General features: G+C 38.5%; 1 protein-coding gene across 1 annotated transcript in view; it reads right to left on the bottom strand.

Moving 5' to 3' along the window:
• Nucleotides 1-3,839: 3,839 nt before the first annotated feature.
• Nucleotides 3,840-27,500, bottom strand: part of sema3b (sema domain, immunoglobulin domain (Ig), short basic domain, secreted, (semaphorin) 3B) — a 39,021-nt gene continuing 15,360 nt past the window's right edge. The window contains exons 2-18 of the mRNA XM_067413668.1: nucleotides 22,009-22,310; nucleotides 21,769-21,926; nucleotides 18,715-18,777; nucleotides 12,612-12,731; nucleotides 12,425-12,518; nucleotides 12,216-12,335; nucleotides 11,786-11,928; nucleotides 11,576-11,690; nucleotides 11,405-11,474; nucleotides 10,817-10,961; nucleotides 10,132-10,351; nucleotides 9,941-10,029; nucleotides 9,064-9,105; nucleotides 8,795-8,952; nucleotides 8,533-8,588; nucleotides 7,356-7,495; nucleotides 3,840-7,026 (exon numbers count right to left, since the gene is read on the bottom strand). Coding sequence (XP_067269769.1) covers nucleotides 6,541-7,026; nucleotides 7,356-7,495; nucleotides 8,533-8,588; nucleotides 8,795-8,952; nucleotides 9,064-9,105; nucleotides 9,941-10,029; nucleotides 10,132-10,351; nucleotides 10,817-10,961; nucleotides 11,405-11,474; nucleotides 11,576-11,690; nucleotides 11,786-11,928; nucleotides 12,216-12,335; nucleotides 12,425-12,518; nucleotides 12,612-12,731; nucleotides 18,715-18,777; nucleotides 21,769-21,926; nucleotides 22,009-22,138 — 2,349 coding nt within the window. The 5' untranslated portion in view covers nucleotides 22,139-22,310 and the 3' untranslated portion in view covers nucleotides 3,840-6,540. The remainder of the gene's footprint in view (nucleotides 7,027-7,355; nucleotides 7,496-8,532; nucleotides 8,589-8,794; nucleotides 8,953-9,063; nucleotides 9,106-9,940; nucleotides 10,030-10,131; nucleotides 10,352-10,816; nucleotides 10,962-11,404; nucleotides 11,475-11,575; nucleotides 11,691-11,785; nucleotides 11,929-12,215; nucleotides 12,336-12,424; nucleotides 12,519-12,611; nucleotides 12,732-18,714; nucleotides 18,778-21,768; nucleotides 21,927-22,008; nucleotides 22,311-27,500) is intronic.

The raw sequence follows: 27,500 nt of genomic DNA, 5'->3' as shown, positions 1-27,500 counted from the left end.
ACAGTAAAAGAGCTATAAAAAACAGTGAAGACGCTCATAAACCAGAACTGAAACACCAGCTAAACGAGGCCCAAATGTCCGTTTATATGTAATGTAGTTAGCAGGTTGATGCGGTTACATCATATAACTGTCAAACTGTGCCATGGTTTCCTTCTTAGTGTTAAAAAGGTAAGTGCAAAGTCAGGCATTTTATTTCTACTTGTTTAAAGAACCCAGACCTGAAGAATAAACTTTGTCACATAACTTGCCTCACCTATGGTGCAAGAGACATATATTATTCAGACCGTAACACACTTTCAAGGGGACCTCAAGCTGTATTTAAACTATTTAAAATCAGAAAAACAAGCATTAAAATAAGCTAAAACAAAAAACAACAATTTTTGTTTTAATTATTTTTATTTCACCCCTTTTCTTTGAAGAACCATGAGTCCCACAGTTTAAAAAACACTTGGATATATGAGGAAGCCTAATTTTTATGGAGCTAGAAATATGACAAAATAATCTGATTTTGAATTGTATTAATCTGAATTATTGAAGTGTAATCTAACAAAATTGAATATTATTTTGCATTTTACATAGTACTGAATTAGATTTTTTTAAATGTTGAATATAGAACCTTTGAAATTGAACACATTTGAAACTTTTTTATGTCGAAATTGTTTAGACATGTATTTTCAAACAGCAGATATTTTGTTCTGAATTAATAGACTGTAAATATTCAGTTTTTGAAAATACAGATCCAAGATTTCAGATGAAGAAGAAATTCAGATCATCAAATTCAATATTCTAAAATTCAGATCATCAAATTCAATATTCTAAAATTCAGATCATCAAATTCAATATTCTAAAATTCAAATCATCAACTTCAATATTCTAAAATTCAGATCATCAACTTCAATATTCTAAAATTCAGATCATCAAATTCAATATTCTAAAATTCAGATCATCAAATTCAATATTCTAAAATTCAGATCATCAAATTCAATATTCTAAAATTCAGATCATCAAATTCAATATTCTAAAATTCAGATCATCAAATTCAATATTCTAAAATTCAGATCATCAAATTCAATATTCTAAAATTCAGATGGCAGAAATTCAGATCATACAGAAAGTAGGCCAGAGTTAATAAATAGAAACTCAAAATATTATTGTATCTGAACCACATAAAAAAATTGATAAATCATGAAAATAGGACTATTTGGCATGTTTCTGCATGATCTGAATTTCTGCGATCTGAATTTTAGAATATTGAAGTTGATGATCTGAATTTTAGAATATTGAATTTGATGATCTGAATTTTAGAATATTGAATTTGATGATCTGAATTTCTTCTTCATCTGAAATCTTGAATCTGTATTTTCAAAAACTGAATATTTACAGACTTTTAATTCAGAACAAAATATTTGCTGTTTTAAAATGCATGTCTATACAATTTCAACATAAAACATTTCAGATGTGTTCAATTTCAAAGGTTCTATATTCAACATTTTAAAAAAAAATCTAATTCAGTACTATGCAACTTAATTTTCAATTTTGTTAGATTACACTTGTCAATAATTCAGATTTATACAATTCAGATCATTTATAATATATGCAATATAACATGAGTTCATGTTTTGCATGTAAAAAATTTTCACACAATTTACTTATCTGTACAGCGCTGTTTTCTCTGTCCTAAAAACGGCCTGATGATTTCCATAGACAATAAAAGAAATGGACAGAGCGACCCCATTGACGTCAACGTGATGTGATTGGACAGCAGCTTAGCGCACTTTGCCCGGAAAGGTCCCGCTTCTTACCATAACGGGGGAGATGCAAGCTGAATGCGAACTCTTCTCCACGTGGGAGAGCAACAACAAGACCACGCCCCCCTATTTTTGCGTGTACTTGTGGGCGGAGGGTTAGTCAACAAACGGTTCCAGTGACGTCATTACAGCAGGAAGTGCAGCGGTGTAGTCCAAAGTGGCCGTTCGCTGTAGGCTTTGAAAGGGAACTTCTGTTAAATAAAATATCTCGCTTGGCATTGAACTTTGAGCTTTATAATTTTACAGGTATTATCTATGCTCTAACAGCAACATTACACACTAACTAAAGTTTGAAAGATGGAATCACGAAGAACGGGCCTTTAAATTAAGAGTCCATTAACCACTTTTTTTTGTAATCGTAAGCGTTACAAGTGGTTTCATAAGGGTTTGAGTGCATGGGAATCATTTAATTTTGGCAGTAGCATAAAGTAAAAGCATAACATTTATTTCTTACATGTGTTTGAAACAGTTACAGTAACCTTCAAGGGTTCTTTTAACTTTAGGAGGCAAGGGAGTTAAACATTACTCTGCCTTTTTCAAAGTTTAATAGCATTGGATGTAGCAGATCAAAAAGCGAATCACTGTGAGAAAAACTTGCACACTGAAAGACAAACTCTGCATCCAGTGTCTACATGCAAATGGATACTGTATTTATGTATCATTTCATTCTTTGGCAAAGTCTTGTGTTTTATTTGTCATTATGTGAAAATTTGAAGCATACAGAGACAGAGTTTGTTCTTAAACCATTATTAGCATCAAACTTAGTAACTTGCTCAAAGTATCTGTACCAATTTCGGCACAACACATACACTGTTTGTGCAACACACATCAATGACCTTAAATCAAAGATGTAGAATTTACAAAGCAGCAGAAAAAGACAACCTACAGCAGACACATTCAGAGCAGTTTTGAAACATACTTGGGGATGTTGTCAGACTAACTCCAACATTGTAGCAGGGTTTGAGAGCAAGTACCACTAAACTCAGTTTTTTATAAAGTGGATTTTTTTTTTCCTACAAAAATATTTTAATGTAGGGAAGGAGTCGCCAATTCTGCCTGACTGTATCCTGTTCTACCACAACATCACATTTATCTGATGTGCTCTAACTTAAAAAAAAGCTTGGCAAACACAAACACTTTAGTCATTAAGTGAAGGCTGCGGAAGAGTGTGTAAGTAACTGCTCTAAACAGTGAAATGCAGCAGCTGCAGGAACTGTCATCATTAACACACACCACTGACCCACTTCCTGTTTAGAAACATTAACAAACATCATCATGGTTCAATCGGACATACCTGGTTCAAATGGATTTTTTCATACAAATTTTTTATACACAGCTCTACACTGAGCAGCATATCTATATACAAATATTCAGTAACACAATACAGAAAGCCAAAGTATGAAAGGGAACGCTCGCTATCACTGTCAAGGGGCTTCATTACAGACAGTTTAGCGCACATTTAAAGCAACATTTACGTTCTTGCTTTGTTTTTCTGCCCGGTTTTCCACATCCCTTGTAATTAGATCCACAAATAATATTTTCTAAAGCCTTATTAACTCTTAATTAACTAATTGTCATTGTTTGGGGAGGTAGTGTTTTTCTATGCCACTTGTACAAACTCTTCTTTCTCCACTCATCTAGTCATGGTTTGTTTTTTTAAGCCTCTTCTCTTACACTCTCCTCCTGCTCTGTCCGATCTAACGTATGAGTGAGACCAAGCAAAAGACAGAAAAGAAACAAAGAATGCATACGAGTTTAAGAATCTAAAGTTAGTGAGACAGGCTGTTGACACTGAGGCCATGCTTTCTTAAGTCAACACCTCTAATGAGAGCTTGAGAGGTTAAGGAGCATAATGAAGGGTTAATTATGGGCCTAATAAGCATCGTTAATCATTACAGCTGTCACAGAGAGACATTACCACCAATTAGCAGACAGAACGGAAAATTTGTGGAAAGTTTTTACGTTTTATGTTATGAAATGTTACACATATTCGACAGCCTATATTACAATGCCCCCCCCCCCCCCCCCCCCGAAAAAAAAGTATTTGTATACTAAGTAATTTACTAGCCTATAATAAAAATTAAAAACCTGCCCCAAGAAATAGGCTATTCTATGGAGTTAAAAGTGCGACAACTATACTGTGAAACACAGCGTTGCACTGCAGCGCCATCGAGTGGTGAGATTGCGCTAATGCGCACAAAAAGCTTTATAGCAATTGTCCCTTTCTCTCTTAATCGCAACACTCGCTCTATCAACAATAAAACAGAGGTGTTATTTATTTTGAATTAACTGTATGTTTTATTGTGTTAATCATTTACAGTCTGATGCAACATCCACAGAGAAAATACCCATGAAGTACAGTGTTCACGTCAACTTTGGCCTTTGACTTATCCACAAAATTAAACTCACACTTACCCGAAATTCTAATATTTAATGACACACACACACACACACACACACACACACACACACACACACACACACACACACACACACACACACACACACACACACACACACACTCTCTCTCTCTCTCTCTCTCTCTCTCTCTCTCTCTCTCTCTCTCTCTCTCTCTCTCTCTCTCTCAAAAGCTGAGAAGCGTCACAAAGCAGAATTAGTTGGAAATGCTGTATGGATAGTCTTTTAAAATGTGATTTTAAAATGTGATCTTTTTTTCAAATGGAGCGTGTCAGGTTAGGTCTTTAAATATAAAGGCTATTCAAAAGAATTTCAAAATATACACACAAGGATGTTCTCATATTCTCCTCATCAAAATGGAAATACACATGTAGGTCAGTTTGAACACAAACCACCACAGCACATTAGCTTATCGATCCATAAATATACGATGAAAACACCAGATAATCTCGAACAGTTTTAAAACATGGTCTTTTCATTTAAAAAAAAAAAAAAAAAAACACACACACACACACACACAAAAGCGTTTAAAGTCATGCAAAAAAAAAAAAAACCGTTACAACTTTTTGACAACTGATATAAATAATACCACATGATAATCCACCAGATCTACTCAAAACATTCTTACATCCGTTTACAAATGATTCGGATTTGATTTTTTTAGCTTTCTCTCATCCATCCGACACAGCAGAAAACACAAACGCCAGAAGAGAGCGCCATAACGCCACAGCGCGAGCTCCACCCATTTACAAAACAGTGTCCTGTCCAATACTGTACAAACTTTGATAACCGTAGTCTGCTGTCGATTTCTTATATTGGTGGATATAAACTTACCACGTTTATTAAAAGTAGCTGTTATAGCCTAGCTATGGTATTTTTTTCAGGAATTTTTATGATTCACTTCCACATCGCTGTTTTCAATGCTTTCAAAAAGAAATTGACCATCAAACGTCTGTAAACATGCATTTACTGACTAATTCAACACTCCTTTTCCCAAAAGAGGACGAGTCGGTAAAAAATAAATGGACAATTGGCTAGACTCTTAAATGTGTTATATATTAATCTGAATTGTCAGAGTCAAAGCTGAGGACATTTCTGGGCACTTTTTCATCTGTCTTGTCTTTAGAGATAGCCTTGGATCTGGGTTTGCTCATATAACCCATTATGTACCAGCATTCATAATACATTAGCTGTGCTGTTACAGTTGCTTATATGATGCTCACAGAACGCTCACTTTATACAGTGAATATGGTAGAGGTGTATAAAAAGCAGGAAAATCTCGCTCTCTAATTCTTACTCAGACACATTCAAATATACATAACTATTCTGCCTTATTCGGTTAGTTGAGAGATTAGACCTAAAAGTATCCACAAAAAAAAAAAACGGTTTCTCTGTAGATTTCCCTACCTGGTCCCAGAGCCACAATACCCATAATGCCCCTGTACATTAATGCTGTGTCCATCCCAGTCTCATACAACACATAATCAGAACACCACATAACTTAGTAACTCAAAATAATAATTCACCTTTGTTACTTTATATACGCGCCAGAAATGCTAATTTTGCTGACCGCTTTCAAGGTATAGAATTACAGTCAAATGAAAAATCATTTACTTTAACACTCTTATAGTAGCTACAGCCTTACCAGATCACAAATGTACATTTTGTCTCCTCTTTTGTTTGCTTGAAATGTTGTGTTTGAAGTCTTCAAGCAGTGAAAGATGAAGAGTGATGATGTTCATCTGGTGCTGGCGAGTCAGGGTCTCTGTTTCAGGGCCAAAGTGAGAGGATAATCTAATCTACGGAACACATGTAGCACAGACACACAAACAGAGAAGAGTATACATGGATTTACTCGATGCGTGTCCACAAGAGCCTGTGTTCACTGATTTACGCAGCACATGCATGTCTTTGCGTCTCTTCGATTTCCAATCAGAGCTTTTCCGGTTACAACTCAAAGGGATTTCTTGGACTTCAGGAACTTGAGTTTGTGTTAGTATTTAGATGAATTGGATGAAGTGTGGGTTTCTGGATAACCATCAGGAATCAAAGGTTTGGAGTAATAGATGCTGGCGGGAGCGGGATTGGGGTCGCGGGGGCACTAGACTGAGTCTTCAGACTGGAGATGAGGGCAATAGAGTATACAGAGACTGATAACAGGCAGTGGAGTGTTGTCACAGGGGTAATAAAAAGCAGACCAGGCGATAAACAGTCAATGAATGAGATGCTGTGTGAGAATCTGTCCACCTTCAGTGGATTTTTGCTCTTTTTTTATGTCTCTCAGTCTCTCTTTCACTCCGCCTCTCATCCCTCGCTACTCTCCCGCACTCCGCGGCGCTCTGGGTGCGGGTCTCCCGTCGTGCGTTCTGCGATTTCGCCCTTTCCTCACTTCTTTTAGGTGTTTCCACTTTTTAGAGTGTAGCTGGTCGTGAGCCGGCGCCTCATTGGCTGGGCCGGGCACGGCCTTCCCTGATAGGCTGTGCTTGCGTGACCAAATTTGCTCACAGATCTGGTCAACCGTGTTTACGTTTGGGTGATCCACCAACTGCATGAAGTCCCTGTACCACAGCTTTTGATTGGTGGGCTGCCCGTGATTGGCATGGGTGTTGGCAGGGCTGCGAGGGTTAAGAGAGGAAGGGCCGGAGCCAGCCAAAGGCAAAATCTCCAGCGTGATCGTAAGGAGGGTCTGGGTGAATCCGTGTTCCATTGCGTGGCACTGATACACGCCACTGTCTCTACGCACGGCTCGTCTCAGAAGCAGGCCTCGCTCTGTATGCAAAACACGGTCATCTAGACGAACCTGTGAGCACACACACACACACACACACACACACACACACACACACACACACACACACACACACACACACACACACACACACACACACACACACACACACACACACACACACACACACACACACACACACACACACACACACACACACACACACACACACCAAATGCATCAAGCATCAGTAGTTACTAAACTGATAGGCGAGAGAGAATGAAAGTCATTAATTTAAACAAAGACAAACATTTATCATCTCTTATCGATGCTGTCTGCATCCGTCTTTCTCATAATAACCCCACATATCTGCCCCAGCCTGCCTCTCTCCTCTCTCTCACCTCCTCCCGTGGGTTTTCCGGATGCTTCTGATAGGTCCATGTAATCTGGGCCTGTAGTGATTTTGGGATACATTCCAGGAAGGAGCTGCTTCCATCCACAGCATACAGTCTCTTCTCCAGGACACGCTGCTTCTGATGATCTGCAGGACACACACGCAGCACACTGTTATACTTGCATTGTCACTTCTCAGCCATACATATTAGAATTTAAATGAATTTTGATTAAGAGGCGACACAACATAATACCAAATTGTTTGTCATACAAAAATGTTACCAAAAAGTAAACAAAATGTCCATAAAACCAAACACTGAAATATATGAACAGCAAAGGATCAACAATGTGTAAATAAGGGATGCACTGATTTGAACTTTCTGGTTGACAGCAATAAGGCAATATATATTTTTAATGTTATGGCAGATAACTGATAAATAGGTAATATTAAAATTCTATACAATTTAAAAATAAAACAGTAAAAATTAAAATCAGTGGTTTTAAATGCTACATGTTCATTTAGACATTGCAAAATTATATGTACAGTGTGAAAATGGATATTAATTTTGAGATTTATTAAAGATTATAAATAGTTTGCATTTACAGTAGCCTATACACAAGATTTAAGCCTGCAGTTGAAGGGGGATTTCGTTCACTTTTAGGATGACGGGATGTCATGCAACCTCTCCGCGTTTGCATTTGGATTTAGGATTGGATTTTTAATATGTTTTTTTTTTTATGACAGCTTAATTTTCAGCATCATTACCCCAGTCTTCAGTGTCACATCATCATTCTGAAATGCTGATTAGGTGCTCAAAAACATTTCTAATTATCATCAATGTTGAAAAGAGTTGTGCTACTTAATATTTTTGTGGAAACTGAGATTTTGTTGTTTTTTCAGGATTCCTTCAGGAATAGAAAGTGGAAAAGAATTCCATTTATATGAAATAGAAATCTTTTGTAACAAAGTAATAGTGTTAGTAAAAAATATTAAATAATTTATTTTCTTTCTTTTTTTAAATCTCACTGACCCCAAACATTTGAATAGTAGAATAGTATATATAGAATCATATAAAAGCATTTTATCTCTGACACCACTGCTTTAATTTACATTGTGAATGAATTACAGTAGTGAGAACAGAGCAATGTCTTCTCCGAGAGGCTGATAGGGGTACTGTATATTACCTCCTGAGCAGAGAGCATTCGGATCCCCATTCCTCACATCCTGACGCCGGAACCTTCTACACACATGAATACACATACACACAAACATATTTAACACACACGAAAAAAAACCTTGCCAAAATTCTTCATCATATTTGACTGTCTCCAAATGTCTCTGTTTTGCATTTTGAATCTCAGACGTTCTATGTGGTTTTAAAATGTTAGACTCCACTGTACAGTGTGTTGGAAATGAATGTATTGGCAAGTATGCCTAAAGCTTTACCGTTTTGTGTTTGGCAGGTAGCGTGTGCAGGTGTGTCCATCCCAAGCGCAGTATGGATCTCGAGCCAGGCAGCACTCGGCACAGGCTTTACCGTACATACTGCAGCGGTGCAGAGGCACCTGGACAACACCTGTATCTGAGCCAATGTACAGCTGTTGCTGTAGAGAAATAGAGAAAATAATCACTTTTCTAATAAGCTGCTTTCATGTCTTTCTATAATACTATTAAAAAATAGCTGATACTTTATAAAAATAAAGACTCATTCTCACCCGTTTAGAGGAAATCTGCATACTGATAATAGATGAAGAATCCTGCAATAAGAAGGCAGTACAAGAGTGTGTTGGTAACACTTTACAATAAGGTCCCGTTAACACTAGTTAATGCATTAACTAACATTAAATAACAATAAGCAATACATTTGTTACAGTATTTATTCATCTGTGTTAAAAAATAGGGTAACACTTTATTTTAAGGTGACATAGTTACAGGTTACTACACATACTTACAACAGTAATTATAATAAATTATGCATAATTACCAGTAATTACACCTAAACCATAACTCTATAGTAAGTATGTAGTTAATAAAAAATTCTCAGTACTTATTTTTGTAAGTAATGTAACTACCTCACCTTAAAATAAAGTTTTACCAAAATACACCTATTCATATAAGCTCAGGACCATTAAATATTGTTAACAAATTACAATAAATAATGAGATAAATAAAGGCTTTAAAAGTAATTTTATTTCTTAGTTCATGTTTACTATTGTATTTAATACATTTTAACAAATAGATCCTTTTTTTGTAACGTTTTGCTAGTTTTAATCATAGACTTCTATTTTCTTTAAATATAAAGTGAAACATAATTGCTATTAACCCTAACCAGAAAAGAAAGCTTTATGCAATTTTAGAATTATTTTTTCCATATGATCACATGAATAAATCTTGACTTTATTTTGCTTCGCTTCTGCTATGGTAAATAGACATCCACTCTGGCGATGCGTGTTCGTGCATTTTGGTGGCGGAGCAATGAAGGGAGAGGTGTGTTTGTTTTAGTTCATTTCAAATAGCAGCAGTGTTCAACAATGATTCTCAGAAATCACTTACTGCACCTTCAAACACACACACACACATTCCTTCTCTCACCTTAAAGACCTGAAGCTCCTCTAGCAGAAGCTCTGTGTTACTCCAGCTTCCCTTGGGCACAGAGATCACCTTCAGCACAGAGCCGACATCTGCAGAGAAACACAGAGGGGCTTTAACCAAGGCCATAACCAGTAAAGACAGTTTAGTCTACACTCTTAAATGTTTCTGTCAACATTCAGTCAGCATTCTACCTGTGCCGATGAACATTACATCGTAGTGTCCATCAGCTGCATTAACACGGTCTACGGTAACCTGAGTGAAGGTGTATGGTATTCCGGTACGCAGGAACAGTGGACGACCCCCCAGTGGAGTTACTGGATTAAACATTAACGGATGGTGTCTCGCAAACTGGATTACGTTATCAGGAAAACCTTTAGTTGACTCAAAACTGCCGAAGGTCTTACTGGGACACTGAGAAAGAGAGAGAGATATCAGTAGAATCCGGAAGCACAAGCCGTTCACATGATATCAACAGTCTACACAGGTCAGCAAGTCCAAACCTATAACCAGTAATTGACAAATCTTAAACTTCTAACATTCAAACTACACTTGACACTACTGCTCAAAGTTTGGGGTCAGCAAAGATTTGTATTGTTAAAAACATCAAATTTAAAATCTATTCATCAAAGAATCATGAAACAACACTGGAGACTGGAGTAATGGCTGAAAATGTACCTTTGCCATAACAGGAATGCATTACATTTTTATTCATTTTGAAATAGTAATATTAATTCATAGTAGCCTATAACTGTTTTTACTGTATTTTTAATCAAATAAATGCACTTGGTGAGAATAGCTTTCAAAACCATAAAAAAAATTACAACCCCAAACTTTTGAATGATAGTGTATGATGTGAGGCGTGGGGAATGTTCTCACCATGCCTGGCCGTGGGTATGGCACTTTACCCTGGAATGGAACCCACTGATAATTGGGTCCTTCTTTATGGGCAAAAGGCCCTAAAAATGCCCTCCGGATGTCATTCATGGTGTAGAGACACACTGCAGAACCTTGAAATACACTACTATAAAATACAAACAAACAAACACACACACACATGGATATTAAGACCTTACAGTAAGGAGTTAAAAATAGTCATAAAAATACTAAATTCCGGTATGATGTCATACAGTGACTATAAATACTTTCTATATGAATCCATTATTTAAATTTTAAACGCACAATTCACCCATAAATTTTAATTAATTTATCATGCCATTTTTGTATTACTTTTGTATTTTTCTGTATATATATATATATATATATATATATATATATATATATATATATATATATATATATATATATATATATATATATATATATATATATATATATATACACATGTTCCATAAAAGAAAGAAATTCATAAAGGTTTTAAAAGACAGGACAGTTATTAACCAATTGCATAATTTAACTTCTTGGGTGAGCTAACTCTTGAAACCACACTCTTAGATGAACTCTGACCTGGAGGTGGTAAAGACGGTGTAGATCAGCGGGTTCTTTCTATCACGGGTCTGCAGCAGAAACACATCCCCTAAAGGTCCGGGCAAAGGTCAGAAGGCAGGGAAATGCAATTGTCAGTTATATCAGCATAATTTAACCCGAGTGTCTGTGTGCGTTTGTGAGCTTTCTTACTAAGTTCATCAAAATGCGTTTCAGTGCCATCATTGCCTGGTACAGAACACACAAGACGAGCCTTTAGAAATGTCGTCCACTTATTTACTAGACTGCGCTGTCCTCCCATATCATTCTGTAACCAAAAAAACCCACACACATTCGTTTAGATCAAGATGATAAACAGCCAATTGCCATTAGGCATTTAGTGATAAATGATTGGCTCCTAACCCTGCAAAGCTGGCCAATCCGGGAATATGTAACCTTCCCAAATCCCTGAGCTTCTACAGCAGTTTCTCTGAAGAAGAAGAAGACTTTATCATCGTCAGGATTCTCACTCTCGGGAACACCAAATGCCGCTATGAACTTGGGCTCTGAAACACACAGCATCATCATAGGGCTCATTGCCATGATACAAAACAGAGATCCACATAAACACATGGGTCAATAACAAATAAGAGTAAAGAAAATGTTTTAAAATGTCTAGTTTAAAATGCATACTCTATATGCTCTTACTTTATGCTCTAAAAAAAACATGTTAAAATTAATTTGAATTTAAGTAATTCAAAACATGCTTATCACAAAGGAGTATGTTAAAGTCACTGTATGTGTGAATTGCATACATGTAATGTATTTTTTTATAAATCATGCACAAACGCACCATTGAGCCAGCGAGAATCGTGCTGTTCCGTACGTATGGAGGGCCTTTGCCCCATGCTGCGAAAAATTGTGAAGTCCCGACCCATCAAATCAGTGGCAACGCCGGCATAAAGCTCATCACCTATATGATGATGTAGACATGGTTACTGATTGGTCATGATGGAACAGTATCTTAAATGGGCATCATGAAGATGAACAGTGGCGGCTAACCTATCAGAACAGATGCTGATGTGTGGCGTGGGTCATACGGACTCCTTCCTTTTCCATCTTCAACCAGAGCGGGATCAATTCTAAACACATGATCCTATAGAGACAAAGCAAAAACAGTGTAAAAGCCAAACTGGGGCCATTTATCACACAAACATATTCGTATGCATCCAAACAAATGCACACTTACCTCTATTTTCTGTCCCACCTCCACATAAGCACAGGTTGGGTGAAAAGCCCCCGTCCCACAGGCGTAGAGGTGAGTCCGATTGAAGTGGTGAAGCACTTTCACATAGTTCACACAGTCCGTCTGCAACACATGCATGCACAAATCAATTTCATGAAGGACATATTTTACATACTTTCACCAGTACATGTGTGAGACGTGGAGACTGGACATCTGGATTGACTATCAGACATAGGCATACAAAAAAAAAAAATCTCTTAAGGGACCTCATATTGGGCGGATCATAAATGAAACGTCATTGTATTACGTATATCCTTGACGACAGTCTGACATAAGCGCTGACCTTTGCCTGCTCGCCCCGATCCCGGAGCTCTCTGTAATCTCTTGCGCTCTCACTTTTATACATAAAAACAAAGACACGTCGACTGTTCATACATGGCCACATGTAGTCTCTCTGTTTCTTTTTTCCTTCGTGAATGTGCTCGCTGGAGCATGCCACGTTTCCCAGTGTCTGGAATCCCTACGACAACATAAGGGAGCGGAAACATCCGGATTCCAGGGTAGAGGGAGAGGATGCAGGGATGAAGCATGGACCGAAAGAGATGAATGCGAAAGAGAACAGACGACGTGAGACAAGAATGATGACACGAGACGTAAACAGATGACATGGGACGAGGAGGAGATGAGAGGAGAACAGAAGATTTGAGATGAGACAATAAGAGACAACTCAGAGAGAACAGACAACTATAAAACATAAAATGAAACAACAACAGAGAACCAAAAGACGAGACCAGAGAAGATTTAAGTCAGGAAGATACAACTAGAGATTAGATGACCAAAAACAACAAGAGAAAAGGAGATACAAGATGCTTTCTTCTGCAAGAGAAAATGCTGTACAAGAAGAGAAGAGATGACTAGAGAAGAACATTCAAACCAAGAAGAGATGGGAAAAGACAAGAGTAGAGTAATCCAGAGACAAGGTGTACAGAGAGAGTAAGAGACTAGATAAAATGACCAGAAAAAGAGTAGAAACAAGACAAAATGAAAAGGTAGATGAGAAAGCAAGACCAGAGTTACTAGACAAGAAACGAGAGAAACCAAAGATGAGGAGATTCAAGATAAGAAGGGACACGAAGTTAACCTGAGACATGAAGATTTGAGAAGAAAATAGAAGATTTGAGACAAGAAGAGACAGCGACTGATAATCAGACAAAATATAACCATAGACAGCAAGAGACTAGATGAGATTATTTAATAAAAGAGAAGACCAAAGACAAAACAGAGTAGACTATGTATTTGAGAGGAGGCAATATGACCAAAGACAACAAGAGAATAGACTAGAGAAGATAACCAGTGAAAGGGAGAAGGCTACAAAGAGGATTTTAGAAGAAGCATGACAAGATGAGACTAAACGAGAAGACAAGACGACTAGAGAAGAAGATTCAAGACTAGAAAAGACAACAAAGGTTGAGAAAAGATGTCTAGAGGAACCAAGAGAAAATATGAGACAAAAAGACATTAGAGGAGAGGAGAGGAGAGGAGAGGAGAGGAGAGGAGAGGAGAGGAGAGGAGAGGAGAGGAGAGGAGAGGAGAGGAGAGGAGAGGAGAGGAGAGGAGAGGAGAGGAGAGGAGAGGAGAGGAGAGGAGAGGAGAGGAGAGGAGAGGAGAGGAGAGGAGAGGAGAGGAGAGGACTCTTCCGTTTCAGTAGCAGATGTTCCTGCTGTTTGGACTGTAATTATGCCTCACTCCATCTTCTTTCTCTGACTAACAGTGGGCTTTCACCAGTAGAATGAACCCTGAACCGAACATCTGTTTAAATGTGTTCAAGAAACACACACACACACACACACACACACACACACACACACACACACACACACACACACACACACACACACACACACACACACACACACACACACACACACACACACACACACACACACACACACACACACACACACACACACACACACACACACACACACACACACACACACACACACACACACACACACACACACACACACACACACAGAACTTCAGTTATTAGGCACTTGTCCTTTAAGTTCCATAGGGCAATGTGACGCTGACACATTGTCCCATGAAGGACTGTCCAAAAGTGAATCAGTTCAAAAATAGCTTGATTAGTTTGAGTGTATAATAATCTAATTCTGCATTTAAATCACTATATTGGGTTTTACTCATCACATTGCATTATGGGATGTTAGAATAAACAACGTATCTTAGGCAGCATAATCATGCCAGAATTAAAAGGTGTGTGTGTTTTGTGTGTAACCTCTCTGCTACCTCTGTCTACAGAAAGATGTGATTGACATGTGCCCTCCTGCCATGCTTAAACCCTGCACACAATCTCACACATATACACACATACAGGCTTGTGGAGAACAAAGGCCTCTCTTTGAGCTTAACGCACCCTGTGAAGTGTGTGTGTGTGTGCTGTACGGTGGGGGTGGCGGAATAGAATCATCGAAGACCAATTAAGTTGCTGACAAACTGTGTTTATACAGGAAGGGGTCTCTCCCTTTCTCTCTACCTCTTGTACACACACACACTGGTGCTTCTGTTTCGAGAGCTTTACAGCCCTCAATAAGGGAAGGATGTGTTAGGGGTGTGTGTGAGCATGTGTGTGTGTGTGTGTGTGTGTGTGTGTGTGTGTGTGTGTGTGTGTGTGTGTGTGTGTGTGCGTGTGTGTGTGTGTGTGTGTGTGTGTGTGTGTGTGTGTGTGTGTGTGTGTGTGTGCTGAAGGGTTCTTTGAAGTGAGCCCATGAGACAAAGAAAAATACAGAAAAAAGAAAGAAAGACGGAGAGAGAGAAAGAGACAGAGAGGTGAGAACAAAAGAAAAAGAGCTTTAAATGAACAATGTCTCTCAGGAGGAATAAGCCGTATGTGTGTGAGTGAATTTCCTGCTGAGACGCGTGCGGTGAACTTTCAACTTTGACCTTTTATTAGCCTGATCACTGGATCCCTGTGTGATTGTCCACATGTAGTCAGAACACATCAAGCATCACATTTATAAATACAGCATTTTGAGTTTGTCTTTGTGAAACACTGTTAAAATGACAGTGAAACACTGTTAAAATTACAGCGAATGTGAATTCATTCAAAAATAATATTAACCAAATGCAAGTCATTATTCACAAATAAACTTCCTAAAGATGTTGACTCAAGAACTGACATGGGATCAATGAGTAAGTTCACTGAGTTGAACTTGAGAATCAAAGAAGTATGATTCATGTTGATCCTGTTGATCCGATTCACAAAATCAGACCAAAGGATTCGTTCACAAATTGAACTGATTTGGGTCCTCCAGTTCACTGACTTAAGCCCCTTCCATACTGCACGTCGGACCCGCAATATTCCCAGAACATTGCCGGGTCGCCTTCTGTGTGAAAGCAACCACGTCCCGGCATTGATTACCGAATTTGACCTGGGTCGGGGACCTAGTAATATTGCGGTATCCGACCCGGGACGAGCGCTGTGCGAACAAAAGCCGAAACTAATGCCGCAACTTGTACGTAGTTATCGTGCGACTCCTAGAGCTTGTTTTTTCAATAATACAACCCTGCAGTGCCAGAAGAGCTCGTCTGTGTTTTAAACACAGAGAGTGTTCGTATACAAAATAAACTCAAATTAAACAAGCAGAAATGTGCGCAAACTGGACATCCTTACTATCCGCGCTGAAGCTGAGATCGCTGGCCATTATACGTCACATCAGGATGTCACGTGTCAACTCGATCCGGGACCATTAAGCGTTGTGTGTGAAAGCGCACATATTACGGTATTTCGCTGGCAGTGTGAATGGACCAAATCTAGCGGCCCGGGAACAAATGCCGGGTCACATTATCCGTGTATTTGCCGGAATCGCAGTGTGAAAGGGGCTTTAGTGTTTCAACTGCAGTGTTTCTCAAGAGAAGAGTTTATTTAAATTTCTGACTCATTTGAAGCTACTGTATGCTTCAGAAGACTTGCAATATAGTGCAGGATCCTAAAAGTCATATGGACAACTTTTATGATACTTTTGTGGCGTTACTTTGTCATCTCGGAGACGTGGTCACTATAAACTGTGGTTGTTTGACTGAGAGACCGTAATAGGGAGTGAGAAAGAAGTAAGACATAAAGAAACCAAAAAGACAGAGACAAGAGATTAAGGGAACAGTAAATTGAAAGCAATACTGTGTGAGAAATAAGAGTTCAGACTGAGACTGAACAAAAGAGAGATAGCATGAGAAAGTGAAAGGTCAGGGGGAGAGACTTAGGGAAAATCTTAAGTCTTTATTCATGGAGGTCTGGTTCTGTCCCTGTCGTCCTGTACACACCTACATGTAATGAGGGTCAACTCACAGGTCAGCGCACTGAACAAAGTCTGTGTGTGTGTGTGGCAGATCTCATTGTCAGCTGACCTCAGTCCCACTGTTGAATGAACCCCTGACACACACACACACACACATTTTGAAGTTACACAACTTTACACGCCCTTTACAATAAAGAGAACATTCAGACAGACACAGTGTCCAAAAACATCCCACACACATCCGCTTGACACACCAGATAAAACACACAAACTACAATATACTTGGACCGCAGTGGTTCAGTGGTTCATGTAGGTTGTCTACAAACCGGAAGGTTGGTGGTTCGATTCCCGGTTCCACCTGACCAAGTGTCGAGGTGTCTATGAGCAAGACACCTAACCCCAAACTGCTCCCGATGGCGCCTTGCATGGCAGACACCGCCGTCGGTGTATGAATGAGTGTATGGATGGGTGAATGTGAGGCAACATGTAAAGCGTTTTGGATGGCCATAGGGTCTGTTGAAAGCGCTATATAAATGCAGTCCATTTACCATTTACATGAACTATGACCTTTTGACAAACACGTTACACATGGGCGTCGGAAGCAACAACAAAAAAATGTGGGTGGGACATTTTACTGGTGTAGATTCCATTTACATTAAGAGCAAAAAGCCCGCCTTTTTTTCTAAACGTTTAGTTGCACCAGACAAAAATTAGGGAAGACATTGAATCATTTAGAGGGGGAATAGTGTAGAGGTAGAGAAAGTTTTGATGCAAATCAACCCAAAGTTCCAATCCGCCTTTTGCCGAACTTACTCTACTCCCTTTTCCCATCACATATCAGATCAAAAAGGCATTTATTTTCAATAAAAATAGTAATTGAAAAGTGGAAATAAAGCATCTAATGTGTGTTTAATAATAAAGTGTTTATTGGTTAGGGGTAGGTGTCTTGTCTCACCCACACATGTTCCAATGCCCATGCTGTTACAACACATTATTATCAAAGACATACTGACAAAACTGTAAAAATACAATCGTAATAAAATTTTAACCTTGACAATATATATATATTTTTTATATGTCATGGATAAACCATGCTTTGTGGATATACTACTCTACGTAAGTTTGGGGTAGGCAAGATGTTTTAATGCTTTGACAGAAATTTCTTATGCTGACCAATGTTGGATTTATTTGATCAATAATACAGTAAAAATTTACAATTTACACTTAATGTATTTTAAAATGTAATTTATTCCTGTGATGCTAAAGCTTCAATTTTCATCATCATTACTCCAGTCGTTAGTGTCACTTGATTCATATGCTAATTTGCTGCTAAAGAAACATTTCTTATATATATTTTTATATATACTGCTACTTTTGTCCAATCTAATGCATCCTTGCTGATAAAATAAATAAATTTCTTTTTAAAAAGTCTTACTGACGTGTGACTTGTGTCAGTACTGTATTACAATGGTATCATGGAGCGCTGCTGTTGATACTATAACTGAATGAACACAGGTCAGTAATGTTAAAAATATTCATGAGAACGTTCAATATATCATAAATCTTCTTTGTGGGCCCCTTGACGTATGTTCATGGACCCCACAGAACCCTGATAGAAAACTTTGGCTCTGCATTGATTTATGACTGTAAATGATGGAGCCGTTTGGGAGAGCTGTGTTAATTGCCTTGTGTGTGTTTGTGTGTAAACAGCTCATAGGAGAGATGGAACAGATAAGTGTGTAAACCAGGTGTGTTAATGACCCCAAGATCTGATTATTGCAGGGACTCACATTGATGTCTTTCCCGGCCCAGTTGCACTCTTCTCTCCAATCGACAGGCGCTGGCCAGTAGATCTGACAAAGACAGAGTTCAGAGGTGAGGAAGAGTTTTAGCTAAAGGGTTAGGTTCTTTGCAGGGTCAGACGTGTTCAGTAGCTTGAGGGACATTCTCGCTGAACCCCATCAGAGACGCAGTTAAAACACGTCCAGGGGCGATGCACACATGCACATACATCCGGACATATAACCACACCTGTGGCTGTGTGTGCTCGTGTAAGTCTAGAGCTATAGCATACAGTGACCGACAACTCTCACTCATCATTCCTTCCTAAAGAAATAAAAATCCATCATTCTGTCATCGGCACATTTGCCTAGACCACCATAAATCATCTGCAGTGACTTTAAAGGCTGATTAACGTTACACACAATAAATGCTAAAGCTTCTTCACTGATTCGCTAGCTCAAATGCAAACACAATCTAATCACGTATTGGCAGAACAAAATACAAGTGTAAAGGGGCTATTAAACCTGTGTAAATCACTTCATTTCTAATATAAACAGAGCCACATTAAGCCCCTGGACAGTGGACTACTTCATTCAAATAAATGTATGACAGAGATGGAGAGAGCACAGGAGTGAAAAAAGCTGGCACCAGATTCACAAAACATTCCTACAGAATAAAACTATTCTTAACTGAGGTATAAAGCTAAGGAATCTTGCATGTGATTTTGCAGTGTAAGACATACACTATAAACTTGTCCCTTAAATCTGATTGGTTGATTGGAATGTTGTTCCAGGAACATGCTGTACTTCTTAAAATCACGTTCACCTTGTAGATAACCTCCAAATGTAGGATACATCTCAAAAGGAAAGATATTTAATGAATTTACTGTATTGTTTTACATATTAAGCATTACAACAGATATTAATACAATATATTTGTGGTATATAATATTTTAGTATAGAAAAACTATGATTTATATACAGTCAAAACAAAATGTACATTTATTCGCTATAGTTTAGAAAATGGTAATAAAATATGACAAAATCTCAGAGTTAAACTGTGTCAGAACAAATTCATCTTGATAATGTCTGATAACTTTGCTAGAAAGGTATGTAATGGATTACAATCCACCAATCAGCTCTTACATTTAAGTACACAATTAAATAATACCAATTTAGGTCAACAAATCACTGAACAATGCTTCATTTTAAATGTGGTGTAAAAGGTCGCATTAGCAATTGAAAAAAAAAAAACACTTAAAGACCCTGTAAAGTCAAAATTAAGTATGTGATCTGAGTTAGTCAAACCACAGAAAAATATGTTATTAACCACCCAGCCAAATTTGAATGATAAAAAAAGTTGCCAAGCAAATAAAATAAGAGATCAAAATCTTGAAAAAATGAGCAGTATTCTCTGCTCTCAAACGCTGGGGGCGTGTCTGCGGGCTGCGCCGAAACCACCCCCACTCGCGGGAAAGCTACCTCCGCCTCACTCAAATGTCACCGCTACAGCCCGAATGGATGCTCCTAGCACTTATTAATTAGGTTTACAAAGCCATACATGTTTGAGCCTCCAGAGCCAGAAACAAACTTAGAGGACACGGACATATTCGATAACCAACATAATCCCCCTCGATCTGCAACAGAATGGTTCATGCTTTTTCCCACTTCGTTTTATGCAATTTAGCTAGTAAAAAACTAGTAACGTTAACTAGCATAACGTTAAACGTAGCCAAATAAAGTTAGGCTAGCAATAACATAGAATAAAGTGTATTTTGCCACTTTATAGTCAGATATCAAACTAAAAGATATAATACTACTGATATTACAGATATAATATTATGCAGGTTTACAGATATAATAGTTGAAATCACTTATATACTTATATATAACTTATATAAACAAAACAAAATCATGTTAGAGGGTTGGAGGATTTAGTTACTGTGGACTAACGTTACCTGCTGTAATTATAACATAAGCACACAAGGAAACTTACACTCATGGGTGGGCACGTAACGTTATTGCGGATGATGTCTGCACTGGCTGTCGGCGGGACGGGAGGATGAAAGCGGGAGATAGTCAGTTCAGCCCCATTCACCAGTAACAGCGGATTATCAGTGAATCCCAGTTTTCTCCGACGAAAGTTTATAAAACTATCCTGTGTAAAATGATCACTACAGAGGCGGTTGCTGGTGGTGATCCTCAGCTCTCCATCAAAGTGGCTCTTCATAAAATGAATCCACCTCTTCTTGATATGATCGTTTTTCGGAAATTTAAATCAGGACACCGATCTGTTTTGTAAGTGACTACATCCAGGTAAAGCATTTCCGCGACGAAGGCATAGCTAGCTAGCAAATTGGATGGCTATAGTAACCAATAGTACTCGCGATTGAGTGGCAAACTGATGCGAATGTGCTCTAGTTATGAGCCTCAGTGGCTACAGTGCGTCATCGACAGTAGGGGCGGGGCCAGGCTCAGAGGCTCCAGTGCATCATCGAGCCACCGTTTTAGCCCCGCCTAGAAAATCCGGAGCACAGCAATGGTGAAATTTTTTTAACGTTCTAACTCCACAATTTAGTACTACATAGTTCACAGTCTTTGCAATGTGCTTTAGCAATACATTTCTAACATTTATAATGTGTTTATAATTGTTTTATAGAATTGCCTTTACAGGGACTTTAAGCAAAACATGGCCAGGTCAAAGTGTCTGAATAATTTTGGTCTCAACATTTTTGGATATAATATGTCAGTTTACTTTAACTTGCTATCCTCACTTACAAAAATGAACTATAGTGTCCTGCCCCACTAGTAAAAAAATCTGGTGTCTGAATAATTTTTGGTTTGACTGTACATTTAGAAACTTTTCAAGAATTTCAATTTAAAAAATGCCTTACTAATGTGAATTCATCCCCTGGTACTTATGCTGTATATCTTACAATCATTAGTTATGATTGACAGGGTTACACCTTAGTTAAAAACTTAATTAGATGACGAGAGACAAACAGAAGGAAAGATTCACTCCTTTAACTCTTACATTATGGATGAGTAAGAAGTGTGCTCTACCTTCTGTTCCTGTTTGCTGATGTTGTCCAGGCTGAGAGATAAAAGAAAGTTACGAGCTCCAACAAACAGCCGCCCCCTCTCCTCGTCCAATAGGAGGGCTCCGAAACAACACGAACGCTCCAAGTCAAACCGCTTAACGCCATTAAACTGCTGAAGATCTGGAGAACACACGCAAATGTAAATCCAAACGCATGTATGCAGACATAAATATGTACATGAGATACAAGCCAGTTTCATCACCTTTATAAGACAGCTTCATCCGGGGTGAGGAAGATGAACTTCCGCTAGATGAAGCGCAGACGCCGATCAGCCCGAGCAGGACCAGTGAGCTGCACAACATCACCATCATCATCATCATCACGGTCATCATCTTCTGAGGAGGACCAGAACTTCTTATCAGTTATAAACGGCAGACAGCTGCCACACAGATGGTTGACTGGGATGCTGGTTGTTGTGGCAGCTGTTGCCGTAGCAGCTCTCAGTCGTCGTGCTTGTCGTGACAGTGATGCTCTTGATGTGGAGTTTCCTCTCTAAACCGAAAGCTGGACACCGGAAAAACAAAAGAAGTCTTTAAGAATTATCATCTCCCTTTAATAGCCTGTATTCAATCCTTCCTGACCCCTTTTTTACCCGCTTCTACAATACACCAGTCCGATAATAGCCATGATATTTCAGATATGCAGACGCACACACTCACACACACTTTATTTTAGTAGCAGATGGTCCAAAGCTACTGTCCTGTCTAAGATGAGGAGGGAGAAATCTGATCTCATATTACACACACACATACGCATACATGCGCTCACTTGTACAAACTGGATGTCGAAGTATTTGGTCTTGTTGAGCCTTTCATTTGGGCTTTTTATGGTTCTGGTCCAGGTTCACTGAAAGCCAAGATCCATTCGGTCAGAACACCGTCCAGCTCTCATTTCAGACCAACAACATCTAATTGCTGCCGTGTGTGTTTTGGTGTGTGTGTGTGTGTGTGTGTGTGTGTGTGTGTGTGTGTGTGTGCACTTGCTTACTGCACTAGGTCATATTCAGCATTTGGAGGGTAAAGAAATGATAAATTAGAGGAGAGAACAGGAGAGGAGCTTACTCTATACTGTATCATTTTGAAACATATCATTCAGACTTACATTCAGATAAACTGCAAAGATCTTCAGGCTAAATCAGTGCATCTTAGTCAAAACAGTCAGATAACTGATCACACTTGAACGTATTTACACACATCCTGGTTGTAATGTTCTCAATTTATCTCATATTTTGGGTTTTAGACTGTGTGTGTGTGTGTGTGTGTGTGTGTGTGTATGTGTGTGTGTGTGTGTGTGTGGGCTGGTAATCCCTACGTTATGGGGACAAAATGTCCCCACAAAGATGGCAATATCCAAAATCCTTGTCCTTGTGGGGACATTTTTTGGTCCCCATGAGGAAAAAATCTTATAAATCATACAGGAGGAGTTTTTTGAGGAAGTAAAAATGGGCAGTGTAAGGGGATAGAAAATACGGTTTGTAAAGTATAAAATCCATTACGCCTATGCAAAGTCCCCATAAAACATGTACACACTATGTGTGTGTGTGTGTGTGTGTGTGTGTGTGTGTGTGTGTGTGTGTGTGTGTGTGTTCACATTCTATCATCATTTACTTTTGACTTCCTTAGCATTTCTTGTCATATTATGTATGGGTCAATGGGGCCCATCAACTATTTGGTTACCCGTATTCTTCAAAATATTTTCTTTTGTGTTCAGCAGAAGAAATAAATGCATACAGGTTTGTAGAGTTCACACTGCATGACTGAACAAGAGGAAGAATTGCCGACAACTCTCTATCTCCGGTGCGCAAACTACGTTTCCCAACTACACGTGCGATGTGACAAGTAAGCAACGCGAGATCACACGTGCATCAGACCGGCGTTCTCGCGCGAGACTTTGAATTGTTATTAAAAATGATAAACTGAACAAAGTTTGCTTCAAATTGTATGTGCGCTGATTTGTGGAGAAAAATAACAACTATTATGGCAGAAGAAATTGTTGGAGAGACAGAGGGAGCCATTGTGTTCTGCAATGAGATTTTGAGGTAAATACATTTTTTTGTAATGCGCTGCTGCTGTGGCTGGATGTGCAAATGTTTGGCCTTTGTTTCTGTTTGATTTGTAAATATATCTATTAAAATACTTATATTCTGCTCTATAACTCCTCCCTGAACGTCCTGCTGCCCTGTATCTCACTGTTTCATTGGCTGTCGGTCATCGCCGATGTAATTTTCAGTCAGAACGCAGTTCGCACAGCAGGAGTTTGAAACGCCGACAGGTCCAGATATTTAGCATGCCAAATAGGCTATCTCACCGGCGTCGGCGATTCTCTCTGATCGCGTCTTTGATTATTCACACTGCATGATTGTCACTTGCGTGTACGAGCACCGATTTGCCTGTGATCTCGAGCATTTGCTGACGATTTCACAAAACCTGTCGGCGACTCAAAATCGGGGCAAAAATCGGGCAGTGTGAACTAGGCTTAAATGTTTAAATAAAGTACTATTTTATGCATTTTTAACAAGATGTGAAAATGGAGAGACTTTTTAATGTTTAATATTCTGTTATGTTGGTATTTAAAAGTTTGTGTTATGCTAGTGTTTTTGGAGGTTACCATTGTGATGAAGTGTAGAGCATGTGCTCAGGGTGAGGATCTGCTAATAACAATTAAAGTTGTTTTAATAATAAAAAACAACTATTTTGGGCATGCCATGGATATAACAAAACCATCTTCTGTCTAGCCAAGATTTTGAAAAAGGATTTCTTGTTTAGATAACATTGGTAATTGTGTAATTCCATTGGATTACTTGTCATGGTTTTTGTTTGATATTCATTTTAGAATTATTGAACTTAATAGTTTTGGACAAAATTAAGAATGTTAACCTGATTCAACTAAATGACATTGAATTAACTTTATGTACAAACTTACATTTTCTGATATAAACGATGTTAATTAAATTCAACATAAACCAGTTATGTGGAACCTGTTGACATAAAAAAATGTAAGTAAATACAACGTAATTTTTTTTAGCGTGTTTTAACATTATCCAAATAAGAGTGCAATAGAAATAACATTTTGTTTTGATCTAATACTGCCTTGAATAAGCTAGTTCACATAGCAGATAATTGTATAAATTCCTGGTAACAATACACAGTACTAAAGGGTACATTAACTTTGAATTGTTTCATTTCTGTAAATTAAGTTATTACTTTTTCTTGTGGGCCATTTTATGTAAAATAGCTTATTTGGGGCAGTATTAAAATGTAATTTTTAAGATCCCTATTTTTTGTTGTTGTATATATATGAATATTATGCAGATTCCACAGGGGTATGTACACTTATGTATATATAACTCTATACATACTCATTATGAGTTTATGTTAGTTTTTTTGAGGGTTAGGTTTAGAGTTAGATGCTAGAAAATATATTTAGCTCAGTATAAAACAAAAGAAGTTAACTGAAAATGTCCCATTATTATATGTGTTGAAATAAAGAGATACAATGTGTTATAGTGTTATAAGAGAAAGATACAACAGAGGAATAAATTGCAATAATAATACAAAAAAATGTACATCTCCAAAAGCCCTTTAGCAACACACACACAAATACTTTATACACCCATTTGCTGCAGTGTTGAATTTTAATAAGTGTTACCAGTAAGATGAGAGGAGACCTACTGACTCCACTGAATATAGATTTTACCCCCCTCCCACCATCCCACACCCCACACACACAGTTTTACTGCACCGCTAAAATGTACAGAATCCTGAAAAACAAGACTATCCTCCAGCATGTGAACGTACATCTTTATTTTATTTTAAACAGAAACAAATACAGCAGCATCCTAAACCAAATATAAAAGTGCTTTGTTCTTCCTAACTCTATCGCTGTGAATAATGGAACTATTCACACTGGCAGACAGCAGAAGTCTCGTAATAAAACACAAACACACACAGTCTCTCTGTCTGTAGCGCTGTCACACTGATTAGCTGTGCTAATTTACTATAAACACACAGTTAATATGAGCTACTGCAGGCCCGTGTGTATGTGAGACACACACGCATTCAAGTACATCCAGCAAGGTTCACACCCCCCGTCCTGGGAGATTTATACAAGAGTAGAGCAGAAAAGTGCATCCCAGCGCCCTTCACATCTCTTTAAGCAAAGAGGCTGTGCCAACGCAGCAAATCATACATCATCATTACAGCCAAGGCTGTAGCAGGACAGGCTCACACACACACACACACACACACACACACACACACACACACACACACACACACACACGCTCACACACACGCTCACACACACGCTCACAAACACACACACACACACACACACACACACACACACACACACACACACACACACACACACACACACACACACACACAGGAAGACTCTTCAACAGGAACGTGGGCTTAAAACCAGACTAAATGCTGCTAAATCCAAAATAAACAAACAATAATTAACCTTAAGACCTCAGTGCCACAATGACAACACCAGACAAAACAAGCCAAATGAGAGAGCGAGAAGGAGGTAACTGTGTCATAAGCCTTTCGGTTCATGACGCTCGGTGCAAAAGCGAGACCCTGAAGAGAGAGCAAGAGCAAGAGAGAGTGAAAGAGAAGAGGAGAAAGGAGTCGATTGTTCTGCGGAGCGGCTCCTCTGGACTGCGACCAACTGTCAGAACCTCCAGTAAGGGAGCAAAACAAAAAGAAAGATCGAAATTTGTGAGGAAGGGCTTTGCTCACATGCAGGGGGAAATAAAGGAATAGTTTTCTCTCTCTCTCTCTCTCTCTCTCTCTCTCTCTCTCTCTCTCTCTCTCTCTCTCACACACACACACACACACACACACACACACACACACACACACACACACACACACACACACACACACACACACACACACACACACACACACACACACACACACACACAAAATAAAACAATTCTTAGATAAATTAGTATCTCATGCTGTTCAAAACCTGCACGACCCCATGAGAGTTCATGAGAAAAGTAGAGATTCATAAATGAACTGCTCTTTTGAGTCAAATATTTTAAATGAATCAGTTGATTCTGTGCTTAGAATCATGTTCTCTCATTAAATTACTGTACGGCTACAAAAGCTCCAGAATTGTAAATGCTCGGAAAGAAGCTCCCAGCACATTGTTCAATTTTTGTAACACTTTATTTTACAGTGCCCTTATATGGTTACATGTACTTACCGTAGTAATAACAGTAAATGATGCATAATTACACGCAACTAACCCTCAAACAAACCCTAATCCTACCCTAACCCTACGTACATGTAGTTAATAAATATCACTCAGTACTTAAATATATAATTACACTGCAACAATAACACCTTAAAATAAAGTGTAACCTACATTTTCTGCTTTTGTGTTTTAAGAAAGAAAGCCATGCGGTTTGAAATGACAGTGTGTGTAAAGGATGCCATCCTTGCTTCTGTTTCGGTCTTTTGTAGGTCTAACAAGGGCACGCTGGTATACTATAACTTATTTTCCCCTCCTTGGTCTCTCTCTCTCTCTCTCTCTCTCTCTCTCTCTCTCTCTCTCTCTCTCTCTCTCTCTCTCTCTCTCTCTCTCTCTCTCTCTCATAGATGTGAACATAAAACCACTAAAAACTCTCTCGCTGTAGATCTGATCAACTACTACATTCTCTGAGATAAAACTGTG

This window comes from Pseudorasbora parva, chromosome 13 (assembly GCF_024679245.1).
Source record: "Pseudorasbora parva isolate DD20220531a chromosome 13, ASM2467924v1, whole genome shotgun sequence".
NCBI lineage: Eukaryota > Metazoa > Chordata > Actinopteri > Cypriniformes > Gobionidae > Pseudorasbora > Pseudorasbora parva.
The sequence above is the reverse complement of the archived record's forward strand: the minus strand, read 5'-3'. Positions and strand labels throughout refer to the sequence as shown.